Source organism: Peromyscus eremicus, chromosome 16_21 (genome assembly GCF_949786415.1).
Source record: "Peromyscus eremicus chromosome 16_21, PerEre_H2_v1, whole genome shotgun sequence".
Classification (NCBI taxonomy): domain Eukaryota; kingdom Metazoa; phylum Chordata; class Mammalia; order Rodentia; family Cricetidae; genus Peromyscus; species Peromyscus eremicus.
The window spans coordinates 4,319,807-4,346,564 of NC_081432.1; the positions used below are offsets into that span (position 1 = coordinate 4,319,807).

The 26,758-nt window shown below is 45.5% G+C and overlaps 1 protein-coding gene across 5 annotated transcripts in view; it reads right to left on the reverse strand.

The window, feature by feature from the left end:
• Positions 1–6,692, reverse strand: part of Ilrun (inflammation and lipid regulator with UBA-like and NBR1-like domains) — a 76,002-nt gene extending 69,310 nt beyond the window's left edge. For 2 of the 5 annotated variants that reach the window (XM_059282452.1, XM_059282449.1), the window contains exon 1: positions 6,425–6,686. In XM_059282452.1, the coding sequence (XP_059138435.1) occupies positions 6,425–6,582 (158 nt within the window). In that variant the 5' untranslated portion in view covers positions 6,583–6,686. Of the gene's footprint in view, positions 1–6,424 lie in introns of all 5 variants that reach the window. The other 3 variants (XM_059282451.1, XM_059282450.1, XM_059282448.1) reach the window with 3 other exon arrangements.
• Between the last annotated feature and the right edge of the window lie 20,066 nt (positions 6,693–26,758).

Genomic DNA, 26,758 nt, shown 5'->3' on the forward strand with positions numbered 1-26,758 from the left:
CAGGTTCTTTTCTCATGTTAGCGTTTAGCACACTTTTTTCTCTTGGTGCTGGGAGTTGAACTCAGGACCTCACAAATGTTAAGTACACACTATCAGTGAATGACTCCCTCACCCCAACATGCATTTTTTTTTGGGGGGGGGGGGTTGAAGCAAGTCTCAAACAGCTGAGGATGACCTTCATCTCCTAATCCTCCATCTCCAGGGATTTCAGGTATGCCCCACTAAGCCTGACAGCCTGACTCACACATACTTTTAAAGACGACTACTGAAATATCAAGTTTTATCTTTAAACCAGAGACTAGATCAGAACTCATGGGTGATCATACAAGTAAATGTTGGGATAATCTTTTTGAACACTGTGTGAAGATGTGCCTATGTCCTTTCTCACTTGCTGAGGCACCTTCTGATTGGTTTAATAAAGAGCTGAACAGCCAATAGCTAGGCAAGAGAGGATAGGCAGAACTTCCAGGCAGAGACAGGAACTCTGGAAAAGAATCTGAGGCAAATAGACTTGGAAAAAGTCAGATATCCGGTACTGAGAAGTAACGAGCCATGTGGCAGAACATAGATTACTATAAATGCGTTAGTTTAAGTTACAAGAGCTAGTTAAAAACAAGCCTAAGCTAAGGCCAAGCTTTCATAATTAATAATAGGTCTCCATGTCATTATTTGGGAGCTGGTATTCCAAGGAAAGTCCAACTACAGATAAAATTGATTTTCACTCCAGATTTCAGCTCCATTACTCTGGTTCCACCTTCACTTAACAGGGAGCTTCCGACAACGCTTATACAGGAGAGCATTACTGCACAAGAACGTTTCCCTTAGCCAGGCAGTGGCAGCCCACTCCTTTGATCAGCCTGGTCTACAGAGAGAGTTCCAGGGCAACCAGAAACCCTGTCTTGAAAATTAAAAAAACAAAAAAGAATGCTTTCCTCAGCTTTTTCTAAAAAAAGCATCCACAAAATCTTAGCATGGTATATACTAGGTGTGGCGCTGTTCACCTGTAATCCCAGCACTCCAGTAGAGGCAGGACAATCAAAAGTTCAAGGTCATCCTAAACTGCACAACAAACAAACTCAAGACCAGCCTGGTGTACTGGAAACCCTTTCTCAGACATTAGAAAAATACCTGCTTATACCCATGGTAGATGCAGCCAATGAGCCAAAACATAACCCACTGCTCCATGAAGACCCTACTGACAGCCTATAAGGTTTTAACACCTAAACTGCACAGCGTGAACCTAAGAATGGCCAACACTGGGGGCTGGAGAGATGGCTTGGTGGTTAAGAGCACTGACTGCTCTTCCAGAGGTGCTGAGCTCAATTCCCAGCAACCACATGGTGCCTCACAAATATCTATAGTGGGATCTGATGCCCTCTTCTGATACAAAGATGTACATGCAGATAGAGCGCTCATATACATAAAATAAATTAATTTTAAAAAATAGCCAACACTATCCTCCAACTGTTAGTAAAGGAAAAGCTACAGCCACACTCACATATCAGCCCAAGGCTAACTCCTAGCTTAAGGTCCTCTAAAATAAAGTCCTGCCAAGAGTGATGGGGCACACCTTTGATTCCAGCACTTGGGAGGCAGAGGCAGGTGGATTTCTGTGAGTTAGAGGCCAGCCTGGGCTACATAGAGAATCCTGTCTCCAAAAAAAAAAAAAAAAAAGGAAAAAGGTATTTATGCTGAGAACTTCATCTGAACACAAAGAGAATGGGTTAGAGAATGCGAAGTGAGTTTAAAGGCTATTTAACAATTATACACTTAAAACTGTTTAAGATGGTAAATTTCATTGAGTGTATGCTGTGGAATGTTGTTCTGTATGCTCTGAATATGTGTGGCTGATTGGTGGATAAATAAAACAGATTGGCCAGTAGCCAGGCAGGAAGTATAGACAGGGTAAGCTGACAAGGAGAATTCTGGGAACAGGAAGGCTGAGTCAGGAGATGCCAGCCCACCATCCAGGGAGCAGCATGTAATGGCACACAGGTAAAGCCACGGAACACATATAGATTAACAGAAATGGGCTGAGTTTAAGTGTAAGAGGTAGTCAGTAATAAGCCTGAGCTAATGGCCAAGCAGTTATAATTAATGTAAGCCTCTGTATGTTCATTTGGGTCTGAGCGGCTGTGGGACCAGGAAAACTCCAACTACAAGTGTATCTTTTTTTTTTTAATATTTTCATACAGGACAAGGATTCATTTAGCCCAAACTGACCTAAAACTGGTAAGCATCCTCAATCTTCCATGTGATGGATTACAGGCAACTGATCACCTACAAATTCTTTTATTTTTATTTATTTATTTATTTATTTATTTATTTATTTATTTATTTATTTAGAGACAGGGTCTTGTTATGTAGTCCAGACTGCCCTGGAACTCACATAGATCTGCCCGCCTCTGCCTCTTAAGTGCTGGGATTACAGGTGTGTGCCACTACCATCTGGCCAAATTCTTTATTCATAGCCCAGTGGCATGTCTGAAAAAAGTTCCACTAATAGGAAATTATACTAATCTACAAAACATTACATTTAGCTTTTTCGGTGCTGGAGATTCAATCTAGAATATCATGGATGGTTGGCAACTGCTCTAACCAATGAGCACATCCCAGCCTTCAGTTTGGCTTTTGGATACTGAGTTTACTCACGTAGGACATAGTCACTGGTGACCTTTGTGAAGAAGTTGTTCTACTGATCCCAGCACCATTTCTGGCAGCTAAAGTAAGTACTAGAAAGATGTGCTATAAAAACAATAATTTTAAAAAAAAAAAAAAAAAACCTAAAAAAAAAAAAAAAAAAGCTCAGAGTGGTGGTGAACACCTTTAATTCCAGCACTGGGGCGGCAGAGGCAAAAGAAATCTCTGAGTTCCAGGCCAGCCACGTCCACAAAGTGAGACCCTGTTTCAAAAAAATAACCAGAACTTCTTGGACAGAAAGGGGACACACCTGAACCCCAGCACCTGGGATGTGGAAGCAGGAAGACCAGGGGCTCTAGTCCAGCCTAGACTATGTAAGATCTTGTATGAACAAAAAAAAGAGGAGAAGATAGATGATAAATATGTAAGGGCCAAAATGTTCCATTAGTTTCTTGATAGTAACAACAAAAATACTTACTTTTGAAAACAACAGTGTAATCTTTTCAGTTTGGGTTTCATTTTAGAGGACTTGGGATGTTCATTTTAAAATAATGGTTCACTGCCACTGTATTGTTTTAGTTGCTTATTATCTAAGCTCTGCTTCATGCTACCTTCTGTCCTTATTTCAAATCTCACACGCTGATGTCATTTTGAAAACCTGAATGACACATTGTTTCTCACCTTCCATCTGCTCAGAGTTAAATGTTAAAGAATGTTGTGTGGTATTTATTTAATAAAGTCTTCGAGACAGGGTTTCTCTGGGTAGCCCCGGCTGTCCAAGAACTGGCTCTGCAGCCCAGGCTGGCCTTGACCTCAGAGATCTGCCTGTCTCCACCCCCCAAGTGCTGGGATTAAAGGTGTGCACAATGACCCTGGCTCCAAGTACAGATCTTAAGTACAGTTTGGTGGTGTGGTCTGTGGCTTTGTTTTGTTTTTGTGGGGTTTTGTTTTGAGAACTTTAATTTTTTTTTTTAATTAAAAAATATGAGATGGGTGATGGTGGCACAAGCCTTTAATCCCAGCATTTGGGAGGCAGAGGTAGGCAGGTCTCTTGTAAATTTGAGGCCAGCCTGGTCTACACAGGAAAATTCCAGGACAGCCAGAGCTACGTAATAGAGACCCTGTCTCAAAACAAACAAAAACAAAAACTCACCTTTATTATGACTTTGTGCGAATACTGCATGCAGGTGTATTGAAGTCAGAGGTCAACTTTTGAGAGTCAGTTTTTTTTGTTTTTGTTTTTCCCTCCCAAGACAAGGCTTTTCTCTGTGTAACAACCCTAGCGGTCCTGGAACTCACTCTGTAGACCAGGCTGGCCTCAAACTCACAGAGATCCACCTGCCTCTGCCTCCTAAGAGCTGGGATTAAAGGCATGCACCACTACCGCCTGCCTAGGGCAGTCAGGTTCTTAAGTTACTTTTTCTTAGCCACAGTGCCTCAGATGTTCCTCACTTTTCACAAACCCCAAAACAATCTTAGATAGCACATACCCCTCAAGCATATAAAATTAAGTTGATTTTATAATCAGAATAACTCTAGTAATAAACACTGACAGCAAAAAATAAAAAACAAACACTGGCAGCACTAAAAACGTAGCTGGGCCTGATAGCCCACATCTGTAATCTGAGCACTCAAGAGATTAAGGATCAATGCATGTTTGAGGCTAGCCTGGGATACACTGGAGGCTCTGTCTCAAACAAACCAAAAACCAATGAGCGAACTAAAAACTTACTTCAGTACTTAAATGGTCAGTCAGGAGAAACTGGAGAGAAATAATGTTCTTTTCCTACCAAACCGGCAACAACATGCCAAGCTTCCTACTGTAAATAGGAGGGAAAAGCTGGGAGGCGGGAAGCAGGCAGGCAAAAGAACTCGACAGGAGATAGAGTGCCTAGGAACAACACTAGAACAATAGCCTTTCTTTCTTTAGTCAATCACCTGTCATTCTGTTCCAGTCATAGGTTTGCTGTTTGAGACAGCATCTTGGTGTGTACCCCTTGGTTGGCCTGGAACTTGCTATGTAGACCACCAGGCTGGCTTCAACTCACAGATATCTGCCTGCTTCTGTCTCCAGAGTGCAGGGACTAAAGGTTTATGTCCACCAAACTCAGCAAGTTGGTGCCTGGAAAGTTAACTACAATCCTTGCATCAGATCATCTGGACCTAAGGTACAAGCGGAGGAGCTAGATTTAGCTCGGCAGCTAAGAAAGCACACTGCTCTTGCAGAGGGCCTGAGTTGAGTTCCCAGCACGCACTACTGAGCAGTTCACAACTCCCCTAACTCCAGCCCAAGTGTATCTGATGCCTCAGCCTCCAATAGAACCTGCACACACATGCACATACTAACACGTAATTACAAAATAATAAAGATAAACCTCTAAGGGGTTTTTTTTTTTTTTTTTTTAAGATACAGCAGAAGTTACAAGTGCTTATTTAACTCTAAAGGCTGTATCCTGCATTCAATGCCTCCGAGTTTACCAAACTCTAAAAATTCAGCCCCACTCTTGCTGTTAACGATTGGCTTTTAAAGACCAATAATAAAAACGTACACTCCACCCATGGGTCTCATCTACAAATAAGCGTCATGGGGGAGGGGGGACTAGGCAAGGAGTGGGATAAAGATCTAAGCTTACAAAGCCTTTTCAGGCATTGCTTGAGGCATTTGGTGGACATGGAAATGAACGCGAGTTTGTTCGAGGGGTGCCAAGAGAAACAAAACTCCACAAGTCAGGGCACCAAACGCGGAACACGGGGCAAAGGGCATGCACCTCCTTGCTTTTCGCCCAAATCCCGATTAGTTGCTTCACCTGGAGCCTTTTCAAAGGCAGTCTATAATGGTCTCCGGCTCCTCCCTCCTCCTGAGCGAACTCAACAATCCCTACTACCTGGAGACCAGGAGAAAGTCGTGCTTACCAAAAACAGGGCAGCTGTCAGAGCCAACAAACACGTCGGTACCATACCATAGTCTTTTGCCCCACTTCAGTCTGCACAACTCAACTACAAGCCAAAACACTTGGTTACCGTTCTCCATTTTTCCAGCGGTGCTCGGTCAAATAGGCCGGCCGGTCTCCACTCCCTCTATTCCGTGTATTCAGTAGGCTTGTCAAAGTTCCCAACGCCAACCAACCCCCTGCCAGGACTCCAGCGTCCTCACTACGTTCCCGCCCCCAAGATCGGCTCCTTTCCTTCACTTTCTGAGGACTTTTCCTAGATGGTGCCCCAGGTCTGACACTCCAGGTCCTCCATCAGATCTCACCTCTCCCTGGCACAACTCTTCCTTGCTCATACGCAGCTGATTATCATTTGTGTCGTTCCTCCCCCGCCCCCTCCCAAAAAAAAGTTGTTTTTTCCTTATCTCTCCTCAGAGGGAGACACACACGACCTACTCTCAGCTCCGAGATCTCTCCCGTGCCCAGGCAGGGTTCGACCTCTGCACCTAACACACTCCCTCGGAGTTCCCTCACAGCCCTGCCATCCTCAGTTCCTTCCCACCTATTTAAAAGACAAATACTCCACAACGCTCATTTCCTGTGCTTTTTTTTTTTTTTTTTTACGTCCAGAACACACGCTTTTCGTCCCAGATCAACTGCCTTGGCGTCGATCCCCACGACTTCTCCCCTCTTCCCACGTTCGTCGGGCTCGGACTCCCCCAGCCACCTCCCGGCCTGGGCCCGGCCCGGCCCGGCCCTGCCCTGCCCTGTCCCGCCAGCGGGCTCGGGTGTTCCTTCCCTCGGGGCCGCGAGGCCGCTGCCAGCAGGGCTGGCTCCGCGTGGGGCCGGCTCACCAGTTGGTCATGTCCAGGAAGAAGGCGCAGCCGGCCGGGTTTAGCTGGAAGCCGAGGAGCCGCTGGAACTCGGAGATGAGCACGTCCTTGTCGGTGGTGCCCAGGCAGCTGAACTTCTGCATGAGCTCGGGGTCCAGGTCCACGTCCATGCCCTCCATGGCGGGGAGCCCGGACGCCCGGCTTCCTTCGCCCTGGCCTGCTTCCCCACCACGGGCGGCCGCCGCGCCCGGGCCCGGGCCCCACGGAGGGCGGCCCGCTGCTGGCCGGCGCCGCGCGCGCTGCTCCGAGGCAGGCCCCAGGCCTCTCACCGCCTCATGGGCTGCGCGCGCCGCGCCGCGCCGCACCGCTCGCTCCCTCTCCGGCTAGCTTTTGGGCTCGCGCTCCCCCCCCTCCCACCCCCCCCAGCGCCCGCCTCCGCCGCCGCCGCCGCTGCCGCCGCCGCCGCCGCTGTTTGCAGCACAGCCGCCTCCGCCTCCTCACGCGCCGCGCCCAATGCGCACGCGCGCGCGGGGCGGGGGGTGTCACCTGGGCCCCGCCCCTTCCTCTCCCGGAGGCCCGTCCTTAGTGACGTCATAACCCGGTGACGTCTCTCGCGTGACCTCACCTCGGCGGAGCGGAGGGGGCGGGAGATGGGACGCAGGGAAAGGACGGCCTGGGGCGGGTCTCTGTCCCCGCGCGAGTCCCCACGCTGCGTGGGAGGAGTCTCGAGCTTGGGATGTACGGCTGTGACAAGCAACCCCACCCCTGTGCTGATTGGGAGCCAGAAGTCGCCTCAGGGACAGAGAACGAGGCAAGGTCAAAGTGCAAAGGGCACCGTAGAGCCGGCTCTTGTTCCTGAGCTCTGAGAGGACTTCTTCAAAAAGACACTTTCCCAGAGGGACGCAGCCGTGAACGCTTGGTCCCAGGCCTCTGACTTGAGTTTATCATGACGGCTTATGTAATTATGCAACCTTAGCATGGCGTCTCCGGGAAATAAAGGCAGCCTCACACAAGCATCACTCACAGGTCCAGATGCACACTGCCCTCGCTGCTGCCAGAACCGAGCCTCTGCGAATGCAGGTCAACACCCGAGAATTCGGCAAATCTAGTTCTGTCTTTAAAACAAGACAAAAACATGACTGTACACTGTATGCAGTGTATCTACCTCTTTGAGGTCCCGTTTGAAGATGAAGGATTAGAAAGCTGTGGAGAAAACCATTTGCCCATTCTGTTACCAAATGTGTTTTCAGTATCTCCTGTTGCCAGATATAACTAGGTATGGAGAAGGGGGTGGGTAAGAAATGACCTGCAACCGGGGCCATGGCTTAATAAACTGTTTGCCTGTGAGCATGAAGACCTGAGTTCCTGAGACCAGCTACTCAGCCGCCCCCCCTTATAAGGTCTGGCTGACGGCCAAGGGTGGTGACGCTGGTCTCACCCAGCACTCTAGAGGCAGAGGCAGGCGGGTCTCTGTGAGTTACAGGTCAGCCACGCCTGCATAGTCAGATACTTACTCACCCCACCCCCCGCCCCGCCCTCCCCGAGTACTGGAATTAAAGGCTAAAGGCTTACGCCACCACTGCCTGGTATAAGACACTTTCTTAAAAAAAAAAAAAAGCGAGATTGGTGGTGGCACACGCCTTTAATCCCAGCAGACATGTGCACACAATAGTCTTTAGCCAGGGTGGTGGCACTGGCCTGTAATGCCTGCACTTGGGAGCGGGAGGCAAGAGGATCAATGGTTTAAGGCTAGAGTCTGCTACATAGGTCAGTCGGGGCTGCATGAGATCCTTTTGGAGGCGGGAGGTAGCTTTGGGTCATATACATTTGGGATTTAAATTTTCATTCTGCCAACTATTTGTAACAGGATCCATCCAGTAAATTGATTTATATAATGCTCTTGATTTATGTAATGAAGTAACAATATATAAGCACAATGTATTGCTCAATAGGATTGACATTAGTATGGGCATTCAGAATATAACTGTTATTGTACAAGGCAGTAGATATGAGGAGATGACTTTGGGATTAGACGTTGGCCAAAGTACCAACGTATGCAGGGATTGTTTCTTCATTTGGCCTATATTAGAGTTCATTTTTCTCACTTGCTGACCCTCTATGAAAACATGAGCTAGGAGGCTGGGAAGATGGCTGTTCTATGCAAGCATGAGGATCTGAGTTTGAATCCCCAGCACTCACTTAAAAAGCTAAGGATGGGTGCTTTTGCGTCTGTCATCCCAACCCTGGGGCACAGAGACAGGCAGATCCTGAGAGATGGCAGACGAGCCAGTTTAGCCCCAAAGGCAAACCTCAGGTTCAGTGAGAAAGCCTGTCTTAGCCAAGTGAGGCAGAGAGTCATAGAGGAAGACCTTGGACATCAACCTCTGGCCATCACGTGCTTAGCTCTAGAGAGTCCAGGTTTCATTCTCACCACCAAAGGTACCAGCCACTGAGATGGCAGTGGTGACAGGCCATGCCACCAGGCCTAACTGCCTGCATTTAATCCTGACAGGGTGAAAGGAAAACACTGACTCCACCTACTCATGCAACCGCACTAATAAATAAATGTAATATAGATTTAATATTATATTTAATAGGTTAAATGTAATATATATATATATTTAAAAAGAAGGTGACAGTGCAAGACAACTTGTATTCAACTGCCGGCTGTAGGACTTTGGAAGAGGGAACAGGCAAGAGATGGAGTTTCCTGAGGCTCCTTCTAGGAGCCCTGACCCCAGCCCAGCTGATTGTCCACAGGGTTGGAGGCAGTGAAGGCTTTTAGAAGTGTTGTGCAGCTGTAAGACCTTGCCTGTTCTTTGAAGACTCCTTAATTTTTCCCCCTTCCTGACAACCATGGAAAACACAAGTAAGGGGGCTGGGGAGGTTGGTTAAGGGTGCTTGCTGCTCTTGCAGAGGACCCAGGTTCAATTTCCAGCACCTACATCAGCCAGCTCACAACTGCCTGTAACTCTTATTTCCAGGGAACTGAATATTCTTTTCTAGACTCTGCAGGCACCTGCACACATGTGCACATACTAACACACACATACAAAGTAATAAAAGTAAATCTTAACAAAAATGCATACATAATTTTTAAATAATAATAATAACAACAATTAATCATTAAAAGTCATTGGCTTTTCTCTTGTAACAAACAAACCCGAAAGAGAAAAAAAACAAATTAAAAAAAAAACCCAAGGAATTTCTGATTTAGTATATTTTCCTTCATTCTTTTCACCAAGTCTATTCCAATCTGCCCCACATCCCGCAACCCCACTCCATCTCCAGACAGTGAAATCAGAGAAAAGGAAGGGTATGGGAGGGTGGATATAAGGAACCTGGTGCCAGGGAGTGCTCACCCACATGCTGACTGACTCACTCCATCCTCACAACCAAATCACACCAATATTATTACTATTGCCATTTTCAGACAGGGAAATAAAAGTCAGTGGTGTAAGTACTTTGTTCAAGGAGATATACATTGAAAAAGCCAAACATAAGCTGAATTTCAGGAAAAAAAAAACCTGTGTCCATCTCTCTGCTGGGATTACAGGCATGAATTACAATGCCCAGGTTCTGGGAATTCTTGTTTGTTTGTTTGTTTGTTTGTTTGTTTGTTTTTGAGTCAGGGTTTCTCTGTGTAGCCCTGGCAGTTCTGGAACTCACTATGTAGACAAGGCTGGTCTCAAACTCATAAAGATCCACCTGCTTGTGCCTCCTGAGTGCTGGGATTAAAGGTGTGGGCCACTATTACCCATCTGGTTAGTTTAGTTTTTGTTTTCTTATTATGAATTTAAGCCAGTACTCATGAGGCAGAAGCAGGCAGATCTTTATGAGTTCCAGGAAAGCCAGAGCTACACAGAGATAACCTGTCTCAGAAAACCACAAAAGGAGCAGCTGAAGTTGACTTCGAACACCTGATCCTCCTGCTTCTACCTGCTAATTGCTGAGATTACAGGGGTTACCATGAAGACTACTGAAAAGAGACTCTTGTTAAAATTCCTCCGTCCAGGAGCCCAACTGAAGTCAGCATGTCTGGGCTGGAGCTCGGGAGTCATCTGGTGATTTTTATCCTACTCAAGTTTGAAGATCGGGACCATCTGTTGCTGCAAATAGTTTGCCCAACAGTTCAACTTGATTAAAGATTAGCAAGTTAAACTTACTTTTACTGGTATGTTTGACTTGCATCTATCTCACAAAAAGCCACTGTGAGGTCATAAGGGACAAAACTCAGGATGATCAGAATGAAGATCTGTGTATTTCTGAAGTTGGCAGTGCAGCCGATTCTTCCAAACAATCTGCTCCAGATTTTCTACTCCTTCCTCATGCTTTCCTGAGGACATAAATTACCAAGTTAACACACAGAATGATGACCTGGGTATCATGTCACATGGTGTAATCCCAGTATTTAAGAGGCAGAGGATCAGGATTTAAGGCCAGCCTTCACTGCATAGCAAGGTCAAGGTGAGCCTGGACTACAAGAGGCCTTGTCTCAAAAAAGCCCAAAGAGAGAGAGCCTCGTGTGGTGACACACACCTGTAATCTCAGCATTTGGGAGGCAAAGGCTGGAGAATCAGGAATTGAAGGCCAGCCTCAACTACATAGTGAATTTGAAACCAGCCTGGGTGACATGGAACTCTGGCTCAAACAAAACAAAAAAAATGTATCATTAGAGCCAGACTGGATGGTTTACATCTGTAATCCCAGCACCAGGGGACTGAGCTGGGAACACTGCTATTTGTTCAAGGCCAGTCTGGCTACATAGTGAGTTTAAAGACATTTAGAGCAACATAAGATTCTGTCTCAGTGAAAACAAGGAGCTGAGAAAATGCAATCTCCAGGTTGAGAGAGACAGAGACAGACAGACAGAACCTGCCTCTCAAAAGTAGGTGGAGAAGTGATAAAAGAGAACACAAGTCACCATCCGCTGGACTCTGAGAGCATGTGCAGATACACACACCCTGGTATACCTGCACATGCTCATGCACTTACACAGACACATACACATAAAAACAAATATTTTTTCCTATGTTGTGTGAATGTGTGTGTGCATGGTGCATGTGTGGATGTCAGAGGACAGCTTTTGGGAACTGATTTTCTCCAGCTGTGGAATCTGAGGCTCGAACTCAGGATTTCAGGCTTTCATAGCAAATGCTTTTTACCCACAGACCCATCCAACCAGCCCAATAAATCTTTAAATGGAAAAAAAGCAATTTGAGAGGATAAATTACATGTTAACCATACCTCTTTCTGGGTGGTAAGGTTACTTTTGTTTTTGAGGCAAGGTCTTACTATGTAACTGCTGTGGGATGTTCTGCATGTTAAATGTGTTGTGTTGCTCTGATTGGTTAATAAATAAAACACTGATTGGCCAGTAGCCAGGCAGGAAGTATAGGTGGGATGAGGAGAGAGGAGAATTCTGGGAAGTGGAAGGCTGAGTCAGAGAGACGCTGCCAGCCGCCACCATGAGTACAAACATTTAAGAGACTGGTAAGCCACAAACCATGTGGCAAGGTATAGATTTATAGAAATGGGTTAATCTAAGATATAAGAACTAGATAACAAGCCGGGTGGTGGTGGCGCACACCTTTAATCCCAGCACTCCGGAGGCAGAGCCAGGCGGATCTCTGTGAGTTCGAGGCCAGCCTGGGCTACCAAGTGAGTTCCAGGAAAGGCGCAAAGCTACACAGAGAAGCCCTGTCTCGGAAAAAAAAAAAAAAAAAAAAGAACTAGATAACAAGCGTGCCACGGCCATACAGTTTGTAAGCAATATAAGTCTCTGTGTGTTTACTTGGTTGGGTCTGAGCAGCTGCAGGACTGGCGGGTGAGAGAGATTTGTCCTGACCGTGGGCCAGGCAGGACCAGGAAAACTCTAGCTACATGTAACCCTGGCTGGCTTGGATCTCTTTACATAGACCAAGCTGGTCATAAACTCACATGTAGCCAAGGATGACCTTTAACCTTTGTCCTCTGGCCTCCACCCTCCAAGAGCCAGAATTACAGACCACACCTGGCTTACAGCATCATTTTTATTTAAGGTTCATTTGCCCAGTTTTTGAGGGTTAGAGATAGCAGCCCTCATCCTTAATTTATCAAATCATTTTTCTTGTGATAAAAATAGTTTGACCTCTCCAGGGAAATCCCCAAGGTCAAAGAACCACAGCTGGCTTGAGCAGGGCCGTGTGTACAACCCCTGCAGTTATTCTGTTCCAGTAACACGTCTTCCCTGCCACAGAGTTCCCCCAGGGGTTTTTCTCTATATGTTTGTTTACTCTGACCTCAAGATCTTTTGGATCATGAGCAAGTCAGCAAGAAGATTACAGATGGAGAGGAACTACATCAACAGCCTCAGACGTGGGTGAACCCCTAATGCTGAGTTGGGAAAAGCCCCAGTGTTTTTCTGCTCTGACGTTCGTTCTAAATTGCAGAAGTCCAGGTAGAAAATTATTCAGTGACTATCTCTTGGAGCCAGAGAGAAACTAGATTCTCAAGTCCTGACACTCACTATACCATTGCCTTGGTAGAGTTCTCAAATTATTCCCGACCAAAGGCGGCCCCTAGGAAGTTCTACTTATTTTTTATGCTGCTTTTTAAAAAAAAAATTATTGATTTAAATTTTACTTTTAAAAATTGTTTATGACCTAGTGCGTGAAGTCAGCGGCTCCCAAATCTGATGACCCGAGTTCATTCTCTGGATCCAGATGGAAAAGGAAAGAACTGATTCCTGAAATACATGCACATGCATGCTCTAGCATTTACAAAATGGAGACTGTACAGCTTTAACCACACAGGGTTTAGAAATGACAGAGCACTTGTCAGTCTCTATGATTGGCACTGAAGAAGGGAGACTGTCTGTAGGAAAGGGACTGGATGTGGTCTGAGTGTCCAGACCAAGTCTGTGGGACCGGAGCTCATCAGAGACTAGTGATGTTCGAAGGCCAGTTTGCACACTCTGTGTGTATGTGTGTGTGTGTGTGTGTGTGTGTGTGTGTGTGTGCGCGCGCGCGCGCGCGCGCGCTCTGATTTACAGTGGCTTCCCAGGTGTATTTTAAGTATTTGGAACCAGTGTTACTCCATTATGATTTTCCTGCCCTGGCTGTGCTCCGCCGGGTGTTTCCCTCAGCAACCTTGAGAAAGAAGTTTTAGGTTTGCTTTTGAACTTGTCTGCTTTCAATCTCCTCTGCCTTTTTTTTTTCTGAGGTGGGGGAGGGGTTTCAAGAAGGAGTTTCTCTGTATAGCCCTGGCTGTCTTGGAACTTGCTGTGTAGACCAGGCTGGCCTTGAACTCAGAGATCCGCCTGCCTCTGCCTACCAAGTTCTGGGATTAAAGGTGTACGCCACCACCACTGGGCCTCTCTGCCTTTTAAAAAAAGTTTTATTTTGGACTGGAGAGACGGCTCAGTGGCTGCTCTTTCAGAGGATATGGGTTCAATTTTCAGCACCCACGTGGCAGTTCACAACTGTCCACATCATAGCTCCAGTTCCAGGGAGTCTGATATCCTCTTCTAGCCTCCAAGAGTAACAACCAACCAAATGGTACATTAACATACCTGCCAGCAAAACGTCCACCACATAAAATAAAGATTAATTTTTACACTTTTGTTTTTATTAGTTGTGTGTGTGTGTGTGTGTGTGTGTGTGTGTGTGAGTACAGATAGATGAAGAGTTCACAATAGATCCCTGGAGCTGGACTTAGAGGTGATTGTGAGCTATCTGATGTGTGTGCTGGGAACTGAACTCTGGTCCTCGGCATGAGTAGAGGTGTAACAGGCTTTCCTTTGGGCTGCCAACCAGCTCCCAGATCATGACACAGACACTTACTATTAGTTATGAGTGCTTGGCCTTACCTTATGCCTGTCCAATAGCTCTTACAACTTAATTTAACCTGTTTCTCTTCATCTATATTACGCCTCAGGGCTTTTTAACTTTCTTTTATTCTGTAGTCCTACTCAGTATCTAGCTGGCTGGCAGCTGCCTGGCCTTGGCCCCTGTTTATTCTCTCTGCCCACCAGCCCTGCCTAGCCCTCCTCTGCCTAACTATTGGCTGTTCAACTTTTTATCAGACCAATCAGGTGCCTTAGGCAGGCAAGGTGAAACAGCAACACATCTTTACATAGTTACACGAATGCAGCATACATGACTGTAACACATCTTTACATAGTTACACGAATGCAGCATACATGACTGTAACACATCTTTACATAGTTATACAAATGCAGCATACATGACTATAACACATCTTTACATAGTTACACAAATGCAGCATACATGACTATAACACATCTTTACATAGTTACACAAATGCAGCGTACATGACTGTAACACATCTTTACATAATTACACAAATGCAGCGTACGTGACTACAACACATCTTTACATAGTAAAAGTAATATTCTACAACATAGAGGAGGTTAGAACTCTTGTGAGCCATCTCTTCAGCCACCCTGCCCCCATTTTTAAAGACAGAGTCTTATGTAGCCCAGAATGGCCTTGAAATTCTTCTGATCCTCCTACTTCTGCCTCCCAGTTGCTGGGATTATATGTGTACCCTATTGTTCTAGGTTTGTGTGATGCTGGGACTAGAACCCAGATCCCTGTGTGCAGAGCAAGCACTCTGAAGGAGACACTGTCTTGAGACATACTCGACACAGATAAAAGTTGTGAAGAAAAATGGGGAAGTTAGAACAAAACGTTTCATTTGAAATGATTCGTCAGGTTCCCCCAGAGGTTTAGAGGAAACTCCAATAAGCCCTGAACTTTGGTTAAACAAAAAAATACCTCTGCAAAACCAAATACTCACTGTACCTGCTGATCTCGGGGTGTGACAATGTGATGGCCAGGGTGGCTCCTCACACAAACCAGGAGACTCAGAAGAAAGAGGTTAGTGATTTCACAGGGTCTGGCGCTGCTGGGACAGCTGGGTCACCCAGCTGATGGCCCGGCCATACCATCTTCTTCTAGGAGACTCTATCTCAAGTTGTGATGAGTCATCAGCCCGCAGAATCCATGGGTGGTGGCGGTGGTTATGCCTATGCATGTAGATCTACTTCTGGAAAATTCTTCCCTCCCTCTCCCCCTCACCTCCAGTTTTCCCTTCAGTCTCACTTCTGCTGTATCACATGAGTTTTCAGAAGATGTTAGTGCTGGGCTGGAGCAATGGCTCAGAGGTTAAGAGCACTGGTGGCTCTTCCAGAGGACCCGGGTTCAATTCCCAGCACCCACATGGAAGCTCACATCTGTCTGTAACTACAGTTCCAGGGAATATGATACCCTCATACAGACATATATGCAGGCAAAACACTAATGCATGTAAAATAACAATAAATCTTTAAAAAAAAAAAAAGGGTAAGAGAAGAAGATGCTGGTGAAAACTGTGAACTGTCATTGCCTTTTGTTACAGAGAGGAGGGGTGGGTTCAGGAAAGAAGAAGACATGAGTGTACCCTTCAGAAATGAGCTTTATTAGCCGAGGGACCTCATGACCATGGTGGGCAGGGATGGGCAATGCCTGGAGGTAGGATAGCAGCTTGGAGACAGGCGACATAAGGAGAGGCTTTGATGACAAAGCAGGCTTCTCTTTAAAACCTGAGGAGCAGCTGGCAGTGTGATCACACCTTTCCTCCTAGCCCTTTTCGGAGCAGAGGCAGGTGGATCTCTGAGAGTTCCAGGCCAGCCAGGGCTACACAATGAGACCCTGTCTCAAAAACAAACACAAATGAACAGACGAATGAAAAACAGCCTGAAGAGGAGCGTCAGTAAGAAAGAAAGCTTTAAGGAAGAGAGTAAGAGTTGGCTGTGTGGCCTTCGAGGGGCAGGGGTGTGGGGAGGCATGGTGAAGAGGCTCAGCAGAAAGAACTCAGAGAAATCTCCTGATCAATGGGAACTATCTGACCTAGGCTTTTATATGCATTCAGGAGGTGTCGGGAAGTTCTGGGAACTATCTGACCTAGGCTTTTATATGCATTCAGGAGGTGTCGGGAAGTTCCCCTCCATGTGATTCAGTCTGGGAAGCCTATGTGACTAGAGGCATGGGGAAGCCAGGTACAGGGTAGGGTTACACATCAGAGGCACAGCACAGTTCCTGAACTCTTTGTCCAGGGGTGGGGTGGGTGTGGCCTGATTTCTTCAGGCTAAGCTCTGACTGCTTAAGTAGCAGACCTATGATCTGACACTCTTTTTGATTGTTTTGGTTTTGGTTAAGTTTTATGTACTAGTTTTTATGAAAACCAGTTCAAATGGAGGGCAAGGGATAGGGGAATGAGAGCTTAGGGGATCGGGAGGTTTGAGCTGGAACAGAAACAGAGTGGGAGAGCAAGGAATGAGATACTATGATAAATTAAGACACCTTGGGAATAGGGAGAAGCAGAGTGCTAGGGAGGTTCCCAGCAATCCACAAGGATGACTCCACCATAGACTACTGGCAATAGTCCAGAGGGTGCCTGAGCTGGCCTACTCTGGTGATCGGATGGCTGAATACCCTAACTGTCATCATAGAACCCTCATCCAGTGACTGATGATGGAAGCAGATGCAGAGATCCACGGCCAGGTCCCAGGCAGAGCTCCAGGAGTCCAATTGATGAGAGAGAGGAGGGATTCTATGAGCAAGGGATATCAAGACCATGATTGGAAAAAGTACAGAATCAACTAGCCAAACTAGTGGAAACACATGGTGGACCAATAGCTGAGGAGCCTCCATGGTACTGGACTAGTCCCTCTGGATAAGTGAGACAGTTGTTTAGCTTGTACTGTTTAGGGGGCCCCCAGGCAGTGAGACAGTGCATGAGCCGGCTTTTTGGAGCCTAGTGCCTATGGTGAGATACTTTGCATAGCCTTGGTAGAGGGAAGAGAGGCTTGGACCTGCCTCAACTGAATATACCAGGCTCTGCTGACTCCCCATGGGAGACCTTGCCTTGGAGGAGGTGGGAATGGGGGGTGGGTTCGGGGGAAGGCTGGGGGGGCGGGAGGAGGGAGGACAGGGGAATCTGTGGTTGGTATGTAAAATGAATAGAAAAATCTCTTAATAAAAAAAAAGAAAATCAGTTCAACACATAGCTACTTCTGCATTACTACTGCATTTCTGCAGTAACTTTTAAAGTTCCTATTGTTGGTGATTTGAATATATTTGGTACTATTTTGCCATCTAAATTAAAAAATGTTTTTCATTCATATTTTGAAATTATAATTTCATCATTTTCTCCTTCCCTTTCCTCCCTCTAAACCAGTGGTTCTTAATCTGTGGGTCACCACCCCTTTGGCAAACCTCTATCTCCAAAAATATTGACATTACGATTCATAAAGGTAGCAAAATTGCCGTTATGAAGTAGTAATGAAAATAATTTTATGGTTGGGGTCACCACAACATAAGGTATTAAAGGGTTGCAGAATTAGAAAGGTTGAGAACCCTTCAACATACAACATAAATATGAAAGTATACCTAGGGTGTGGTGATATTTTATTTGTGCTCTAACAAATAAAACTTATCTGGGGATCAGAGGACAGAGCCAGCCACAAGATTAGACATAGAGGCCAGACAGTGGTGGCACACACCTTTAATCCTAGCAGTCCTGCTGTGGGATGTTCTGTATGCTGTGAATGTGTTGCTCTGATTGGATGATAAATAAACGCTGATTGGCCAGTAGCCAAGCAGGAAGTATAGTATAGGCGGGATAAGCAGAGAGGAGAATTCTGGGGAGTGGAAGGCTGAGTCAGGAGACGCTGCCAGCAGCCGCCACCACCATGAAAAGTAAGATGTAAAGTACCGGTAAGCCACAAGCCACGTGGCAACTTAGAGATTAATAGAAATGGGTTAATTTAAGATATAAGATCTAGCTAGCAAGAAGCCTGAGCCATTAGGCCAAACAGTTTTAATCAATATAAGCATCTGTGTGTTTATTTGGGTCTGAGCAGCTGCGAGCCATGTGGGACCAGGAAAACTCCAGTTACATAGTCGGGAGGCAGAGATCATTTGGATCTCTGTGAGTTCAAGGCCACACTGGAAACAGAGCCAGGCAGTGATGGCACACACCTTTAATCCCAGCACTTGAGATCTCATGCCTTTGCTACCAAGTGTTTGGGAAGCACACACAGCCCTTAATCCCTGGAAGTGACATGGCTGGGTGGAGAATGGTATACAAGTCCTGAGGAGACAGGAACTAAGAGCAATTCAACTGAGACTCTCAGGGGTGAGGACTCAGAGACTTTCAGTCTGAGGATTTCTGGAAGCAGGATCAGCTGAGGAGTTGGCGAGGCGAGGTTGGCTGTGGCTTGTTGTGTCTCTCTGATCTTTTAGCTTTCACCCCAATATTTGACTCTGGGTTTTTTGTTTGTTTGTTTTATTTTGTTTTGTTTTTCGAGACAGGGCTTCTCTGTATAGTTTTTGGTACCTGTTCTGGATCTCGCTCTGTAGAGCAGGCTGGCCTCGAACTCACAGATCAGCCTGGCTCTGCCTCCTGAGTGCTGGGATTAAAGGCATGCCACCACTGCCTGGCCATTCTTGATTTTTTAATGTTTTTTGTTTGTTTGTTTGTTTGTTTGTGTTTTTTTGTTTGGAGACAGAGTTTCTCTGTGTAGCCCCGGCTGTCTTGGAACTCACTCTGTACACCAGGCTCAGAAATCCACCTGCCTCTGCCTCTCGAGTGCTTGGATTAAAGGTGTGTGTCACCATAGCCTGGCACTTTTTTTTTCAACATTTTTTTTCTCCACATATTTATTGCCATGCCAGGTTGCAGTATGTGGAAATCCTGGCACCGAGGGGAGAGCTGCAGTCTCCCTACCCTTTGCTGCCGGGCCACTCAGATGTGCACACTGCTTACATGAAAATAACACCGCATATGTGGAACTTCATAGCCATTCCCCGGCTTTCAATGTCCCCAGTAGTCATAACTCTAGGGGTCCCAGAAGTATAAGGTAAGGGATTCCCTGGGAATTATACTGTGAAGGGGACCCTCTTAAGGTCCTTCCAGAGAGACTAGGGCCCTTGAGGCAGGGCTTCCTGGACCTACCAGCAGAAAAGGGACCACAGAGATCACTGGGGTAAGGGTGAAGTGGAACCAGACCAGAAGTTGAGACAGGCATAATCAGATCTAGAGTCCAAGAGGTCAGAGTCCGTCAACAAATGCAGCACAACTGAGCAGAATCTGACGTTGACCATGGGCACAGGCTGCCTAGACTTGGGTCTGACAGAGAAGGGATTTCTGACCCCACCCGCCTTGACTCGACCACAGCTGGGGCTGTCAGCGGACTTCCTACTCAGAAGCTGCCCTTGTTTCTGCCGTGATGGGGCAGACCTCAGGGAAGTGGGGAGCACACTTTAAGACTTCAGGACTGACACGGGTCAGCTGGTACATGCCACTGTGGCTGGCAGTCCCTGGCTGATCTCTTGATCTCTGGAACCCACAGGGTGGAAGGAAGTGCAGACTCCCTTAAGTTGTCCTCTGATCTTCACACATGCACACACACACCAGATAAATGTAAAAAACTTGGACATCTAATTTAGACAACACCAACAACATGACAATTGTGGATGAAGTTTCTGTTTTGTTTGGGATTGGTGAGTATGTAATCGCGCAGACGATGACAGAGAAGGAGATCCGGTGACTCCCGCAATTGCTTTCCACCTCATTTTTTATTTTATTTATTTTTTGACTGATAGTGGTGGTGCACATCTTTAATCCCAGCACTCAGGAGGCAGAGGCAGGTGGATCTCTGTTTGAGGCCAGCCTGGTCTACAAATCAATTTCTAGGACAGCCTGGGCTAGACAGAGAAACCTTATCCCCCCCCCAAAAAAATATTTTTTATGAGTATGGGTGTTTTACCTACATGTATTTATGTGTATGTTCCTGTCAACTTCATTTTTTGGGGACACAGTTTCCCACTGAACCCTAAGCTAGACTAGGCTGGCTGGCCAGCAGGTTCTCAGGATCCACCTGTCTTTACCTCTCCATGATGGGGTTAGAGCACACATAACCATGCCTGGCTTCCACATGAGTGCTGAAGATCTCAACTCAGTCTCTGGCCTTCACAGCAAGTGCTCACCCTCTAAGCCCTTTCCCCAGGCCCTGTGTGTGGAGGTCAGAAGGCAGCCATCCAGAATGTTTTCTCCCACGACCTTGTGGTCTCCAAGGATTGAACTCAGGTCTCCACGCCTACAGGGGAAGTACCTTTAAATGCTGAACCAACTCACCTCGGCCCTGAGTCTGAGTTTTGATGACATAAACCATATTCAAATTGTAGTCCAAAGCTGAGCATGGTGGTGCACACCTGTATGCATGCCAGCACTGGAGAGGTCAAAGCAGGAGGCTCAGAAGTTCATGGACAGGTTTGCCTACCTAGAAATAGGAGGCCAGCCTGGGCTACATAGCAAGATCGTGTCTCTAAAAACCAAAACCAGGGCTACACAGAAAGACCCTGTCTTAGAACTAAAATAAACAAAAAGGGAATTCAAAGTAAATGATTATTTGCCAGGTGGTGGTGGTGCATGCCTTTAATCCCAGCACTTGGGAGATAGGTAGGCAGATCTCTGAGTTTGAGGCTAGCCTGGTGTACAGAACAAGTTCCAAGACAGCCAGGGCTACACAGAGAAACTTTATCTCAAAAAACAAACAAACAAAAACCCAATACCAACAACAACTAAAACAATGAGCAGCAGGTGAGATGGCACCGTATGTAAAAGCTCTTGCTTCCGAACTCGACTACCCGAGTTTGACCCCAGGGGCTCACAGTGTGGAAGCGAGCAGACATCCACAGGTTGTCCTCCGACTGCCACATGAATGCTTGTGACATGTCTCTGCTTGCACACTCACTGTGTTTGTGACATGTGTGCTTGCACATACACTGTGCTGTGGCATATGTGCACAATTGTACACTCTGCTGGTTAGTTTTTATTCTCAATTTGGCACAACCTAGAGTCACCCGGTTGATGGCTATTTTGTCAACTTTATTACATCTGGAATCTGGAATTAACTAAAACATCATAAAAATGTCTGGGCACACGTATGAGGGATTTTTGATTAATTAAATCATTTGAAGTGGGAAGATCCACTTATTTTTATTTAAAACTGGAAAATATTTTCTCTGAAGAAAATAGTAAAAATGATAACATTTCCCAATCAGCCCTTTTAAGACAAATAATAGCTGAATTATACATATAAATATTGATTAGATTCTGGGATACAGAAGAAACCTGTCTTCATCTGTTCAGAGAGCTATGTTGTGTGAGATTCCTATTCATCTTCCCCTTCACTGTTTGATTTTTTGACATTTTTCTATAGGCTAATCCACAATCTAAAAAGATTTTAGCCTCCCCTCCTGAAAGTACAGTCAGCATATCCTTTCATCAGCTTGATACAGTACAAATTCTTATCCTAATAGTGAAATGTTTCACTAAAGCTTGCCCAGTGATTGGGCAAAACCAAAACTTATTATAAACCACAGTCACCTTAGGGTCCTCCCTGCTATGTAGCCTCCCTGGATCTGTGGGTTGCAATCTGATTGTTCTTTGCTTTATATCTAAAGATGACTTTGAACTCCTGATCCTCTTGCCTTAGCCTCCCAGTTAGTGGGAGTACAATTAGCACCTTGCTGGCAGAAATACTTTTTGCATGTGTATTACTGGGGATTGAACCTTAGACCTGGAATCATTTTATTTTCTTTTTTTTGGGCGGGCGGGGGGTTGGTTTTCGTTTTTTTGAGACAAGGTTTCACTGTGTATCCCTGGCTGTCTTGGAACTCACTTTGTAGACCAGGCTGGCCTTGAACTCAGAAATCCGCCTGCCTCTGTCTCCCGAGTGCTGGTATTAAAGGCATGCACCACCACCACCCGGCATTATTTTACTCTTTTTTTTCCCTTGGGAGAGAACAGCTGTCACTGTCAATTATCACAAAATATGCACGTGAGTTTCCCATATTCCAGGAAATTACAGGGACCAGCATGGCTGGAAAGCAATCATTACGCCTTGCTGTGGGAACATTCCTTTGTGATCCTGGTATCCTCTCTGCCAGGTAATTACCACTGTGTTTGCTTGGAAGAATGCTTTGTACGCTCTTATGCCTGGATTCTTTCATCTAGCTTGTTTACAGAAGTTCATTCATAAGAGCTGTGGCAAGATGGGCTACACTTGGAATCCCAGCATTTGGGAGATGGAGGCAAGAGATCAAGAGTCCAAGGCCATCTTGGACTCCCTAGAAAGCCTGAGGCCAGCCTGGGCTACATGAAACTCTGTCTCAAAAACAAATTCATCACTGGGTGGTGGTTGTGCACATTTTTAATTCTAGCACTTGGGAGGCAGCTCAGGAGGTTTTCTGTGAGTTCAAGGTCAGCCCAGTCTATATAGTTTTACAAGCCAAGTTAGGGCTACATAGAGAGCTGTCTGAAACAAAACCCCATAAAAACAAAAGAGAGGATCACACTGCCAAACTATGTACTTAAGATCTGTGCTCTAAACTGGATGATTTTGTAATTGCCTTTAATCCCAGCACTTGGGAGGCAGAGACAGACAGTTCTCTTGAGTTCAGAGCCACCCTGGTCTATGGAGCGAGTTCCTGGACTGCCAGGGCTACACAGAGAAATGAGGCGTGATTCTAATTAGTCTTAACAGTAAAAACCTGGAGTCAGATATCGAGGGTGAAAGCTGAAAGATCAGAGAAGCAGAGCAGCAGCCACCGGAAACTTCTTACCTCTACGGAACCTCAGACCAAATGGGTGAGAGATCCTGTCTCTGCTTTATATTCCTGTCTTCACCTCCTAGTGCTGGGATTAAAGGTGTGCACCAACAGCCACCCTGCTCCATTTCTCTTTTAGATTGGTTCAGTCTTGGGTAGCCCAGGGTGATCTTCCTGCTTCCTTCTCCCAAGTGCTGGGATTAAAAGTGTGATCCACCACTGCCTGGCCTCTATGGTTAACTAGTGGCTAGCTCCGCCCTTTGATCTCCAGGCAAGTTTATTTGTTAGAACACAAACAAAATATCATAAACAGAGAAACCCTGTCAAAAGACCACAAAGCAAGCAAACAAACCAAATTCATTTTTTCCTGGCAGTGCAGTTGCTGTTGAGTAGAGTTCTGTTGTGGGATTTTTGTTTGCCCTCCCACAGGGATAGAAGTTGTAGTTTTTAGTTTGGTGTTATGAGAAAGTTTCTTTGAATGTTCTCAGGCAAGTCTTCACGTAGACTCTGTTTCATTTCTCTTGGGTGGCTTGAGAGTGGAATACTTTGGCCTTGGATAGCTGTGTTCACTGTTTGCAGAACTGCCCAATCTTTTCCAAAGCGGTTGTAGCAGCGTTCACTCCTGTGGACAGACAGAAGTCCATTTGCTCCACTCCCCAATTAAAAAACTTACTTTTTAAAGATATACTTTAATTTTATTTTATGTGTATCCAAGTGTATTATGTGAGCTCATTCGTGTAGGTGTTTATGGAGCCAGCAAAGGATGTTAGATGCCCTGGAACTGAGTTAGTGTGGGCCACTGATGTGGATTCTGGGAAGTGAATCGGGTCCTTTGCAAGAGCAACCAGTGCTCTTTAACCACTGAGCCATCTCTCCAGCCTGTTAAGTGAAAAAAAGATTTTATTTGTATGTGTGTGGGTAAAGGTCAAAGGATGACTTGTGGTCCACAGTTCTCCCCTTGTACCATGTGAGTCCAGGGGTCGAGCTCAGAGCATCAGGCTTTTGGTGCAAACGCCTTTACCCATTGAGTCATCTTTCAGGCCCATGAGCAAAAATGTTGAACCCCTCCCCCCCATTTTAGTCAGAGACTTGCTACGTAGTCCAGGCTGTCCTTGAACTTACACTAACCTTCCTGCCTCTTTCCTCCTGAGTGTTGGGATTACAGGTATGCACTGTAGCATGAATCTTAAATGGTCTTATTAATAAGATCAAACTCGGAGCCAGATATTGGGGTGAACGCTGGAAGATCAGAGAAGCAGAACAAGCCACAGCCACCTCACCTCGCCAATTCCTCAGCTGATCCTGTTTCCTCTGACTGGAAGCTTCTGAGTCCTCATCCAGAATGAATCTCAGCTGAACTGTTGCTCAGAAGCCTGAATGCTTAACCAGCCAAAAGCTTCTAGTTTCTGGTCTTCATGCCTTATATACCTTTCTGCTTTCTGCCATCACTCCCTGGGATTAAAGGCATGAGTCACTATGCCTGGCTGTTTCCAATGTGGCCTTGAACTCACAGAGATCCAGAGGGATTTCTGCCTCTGGAACGCTAGGATTAAAGGTGTGAGTGCCACCATTTTCTAGCTTCTGTATCTAGTGGGCGTTCTGTTCTCTGACCCCAGATAAGTTTATTAAGGTGCACAATATTTTGGGGAACACAATACCATCACATTTCCCCTTTTCTTGTCTAAAATTAAAAAAGCTTATAACTCATACAAGAAAAACTATATCCAATAAGTATATACAATATATACAGTCAAGAATTACATTAACGATGTCTAGTCTATTAACATTTGACAGATTCAGATAAAAACTCCATTATATATATATATATATATTAACAATGTCCAGTCCAGTAACAATGTACCACTATACCTGATTATTAAACTTTTTTTTTTTATACTGGGTTTCTCTGTGTAATAGTCCTGGCTATACTGGAACTCACTTTGTAGACCAGGCTGGCCTTGAACTCAGGGATCCACCTGCCTCTGCTGCCCAAGTGCTGGGATTAAATGCATGCTTCCTGATATATTTAAACATTTTAATTTAATTTAATTTAATTCTGTATGTTAGTATGCACACATGAGTGCCAAGATGTTCCTGTGGAGGTCAGAAGACCATGTATGGGAATCAGTTTTCACTTTCTACACATGTTATTTGAACTTCTGGTCCTCCTGCCTCAGGAACTTCCCAGTCATGAATATCATTCAAAGGCATTTTAGGCATGATCTCTTACTTGTGGAAGTCAGTCTGTCTGAGGCTATATCTTGGTGCTTTGAGGGACCTATCTGGAAAAAATAAGGCTCTCCAATCAGATCAAAGGTGTTATGAGGCTACACTCGGGTTGAGATTTCAAAGGTTCTCATACACGGGCTGTGTGTTCCACAGAGAGGTTAGCACTGGACTCTGGCTGTCTGCGCTCAAGCACTGACTTTACCACTTACTAACTTGGCAGTTTCCTGCAGATTATGTCACCTCTTTGGGGCTCAGTTTCATGATCAGTAAAAAAAAAACAAACTTAAATCCAATCCCATCAGACAACAATGAAAACTCCTTATCTAATTCTGACACCAACCAGGTGCTTAATAACTAGTGGTTTCCTGTTTGTTTGTTTTTCCATTCAAGAGCCAAGACAATTTACCCCAGGGCAACAGGACGCTTGTGCATTTTAGGTGCATGGGTGTGTGTGTGTGCATGTTTTCTTCCCACACCCTCAAGTCATGCTAGAGTGTTACACCATATAAAGGCTGTTCCTGTCTTAGCTTTCTAGCAGGGCACCCTTTGAGTTAGACTTAAATATGCTGTGCTAATAAACTACACTGAGAGAAGCTATCCTGTCTATGTAAAGAGAGCCATCCCATCAGTGAGTAATAACTCCTTCTCAGTAAGCATTACTCAGAGCCTACCCGCTAAACCTGTTCTTCTGCCTTGGCCATTAGTTCCTCCCTGGCTTCCTCCTTGTTTCCAAACTTGTTGCTCTAATAGCTTTAGATTAATAAAGAGGTTCAAAGGACAACACATTCTCCAGGCCCGGGACTTTAGCCTTTTCTATTCTTAGCCGTAAACTCTTTGTTTACTACAGGGAGGCAAAACATTCACAGAAGAACTAATGAATCATTCTTTCCTTCTCACTTGCCAAGGATAGATAGTGTGTACTGCCACCTGGTAGCCAGATGGACAAGGTAATTGTAGTCCCAGCATTTTTTTTTTTTTTTGGACAAAATCTCATGTACCCTGGACTGGCTTTAATATTTATTTATTTATGTGTATGGGTGTTTTGTCTTCATGCATGTCTGTGTGCATGTATACCTAGTGCCCAGAGGCCAGAAGAGGGCTTTGGATCCCCTTTGACTAGAGTTATAAACAGTTGTGAGCTGCCATGTGGGTGCTGGGAATTGAACCTGGGTTGTTTGGAAGGGCATCCAGTGCCCTTAACGCCTGAGCCATCTCTCCAGTCCCTTATTTTGGCTTTTTGAGGCAGTTTCAGGTTGTAACTTCCTATGTAAACCAGGCATTACATTCTGAAACTTTAGTATTGGGGAAGAATATAAGAGGTTGAGGGAATGTCTAGGTTATTAAGGAACTAGTAAAGACCCAAGTTATCTGAAGGTGACAGTGGAAATCACTACCTTAACGTGACATCGCATTGGAACTGGGTTTTGCAAACTGGCCGAGGTATGGTAACTTTTCTGTATTTCTT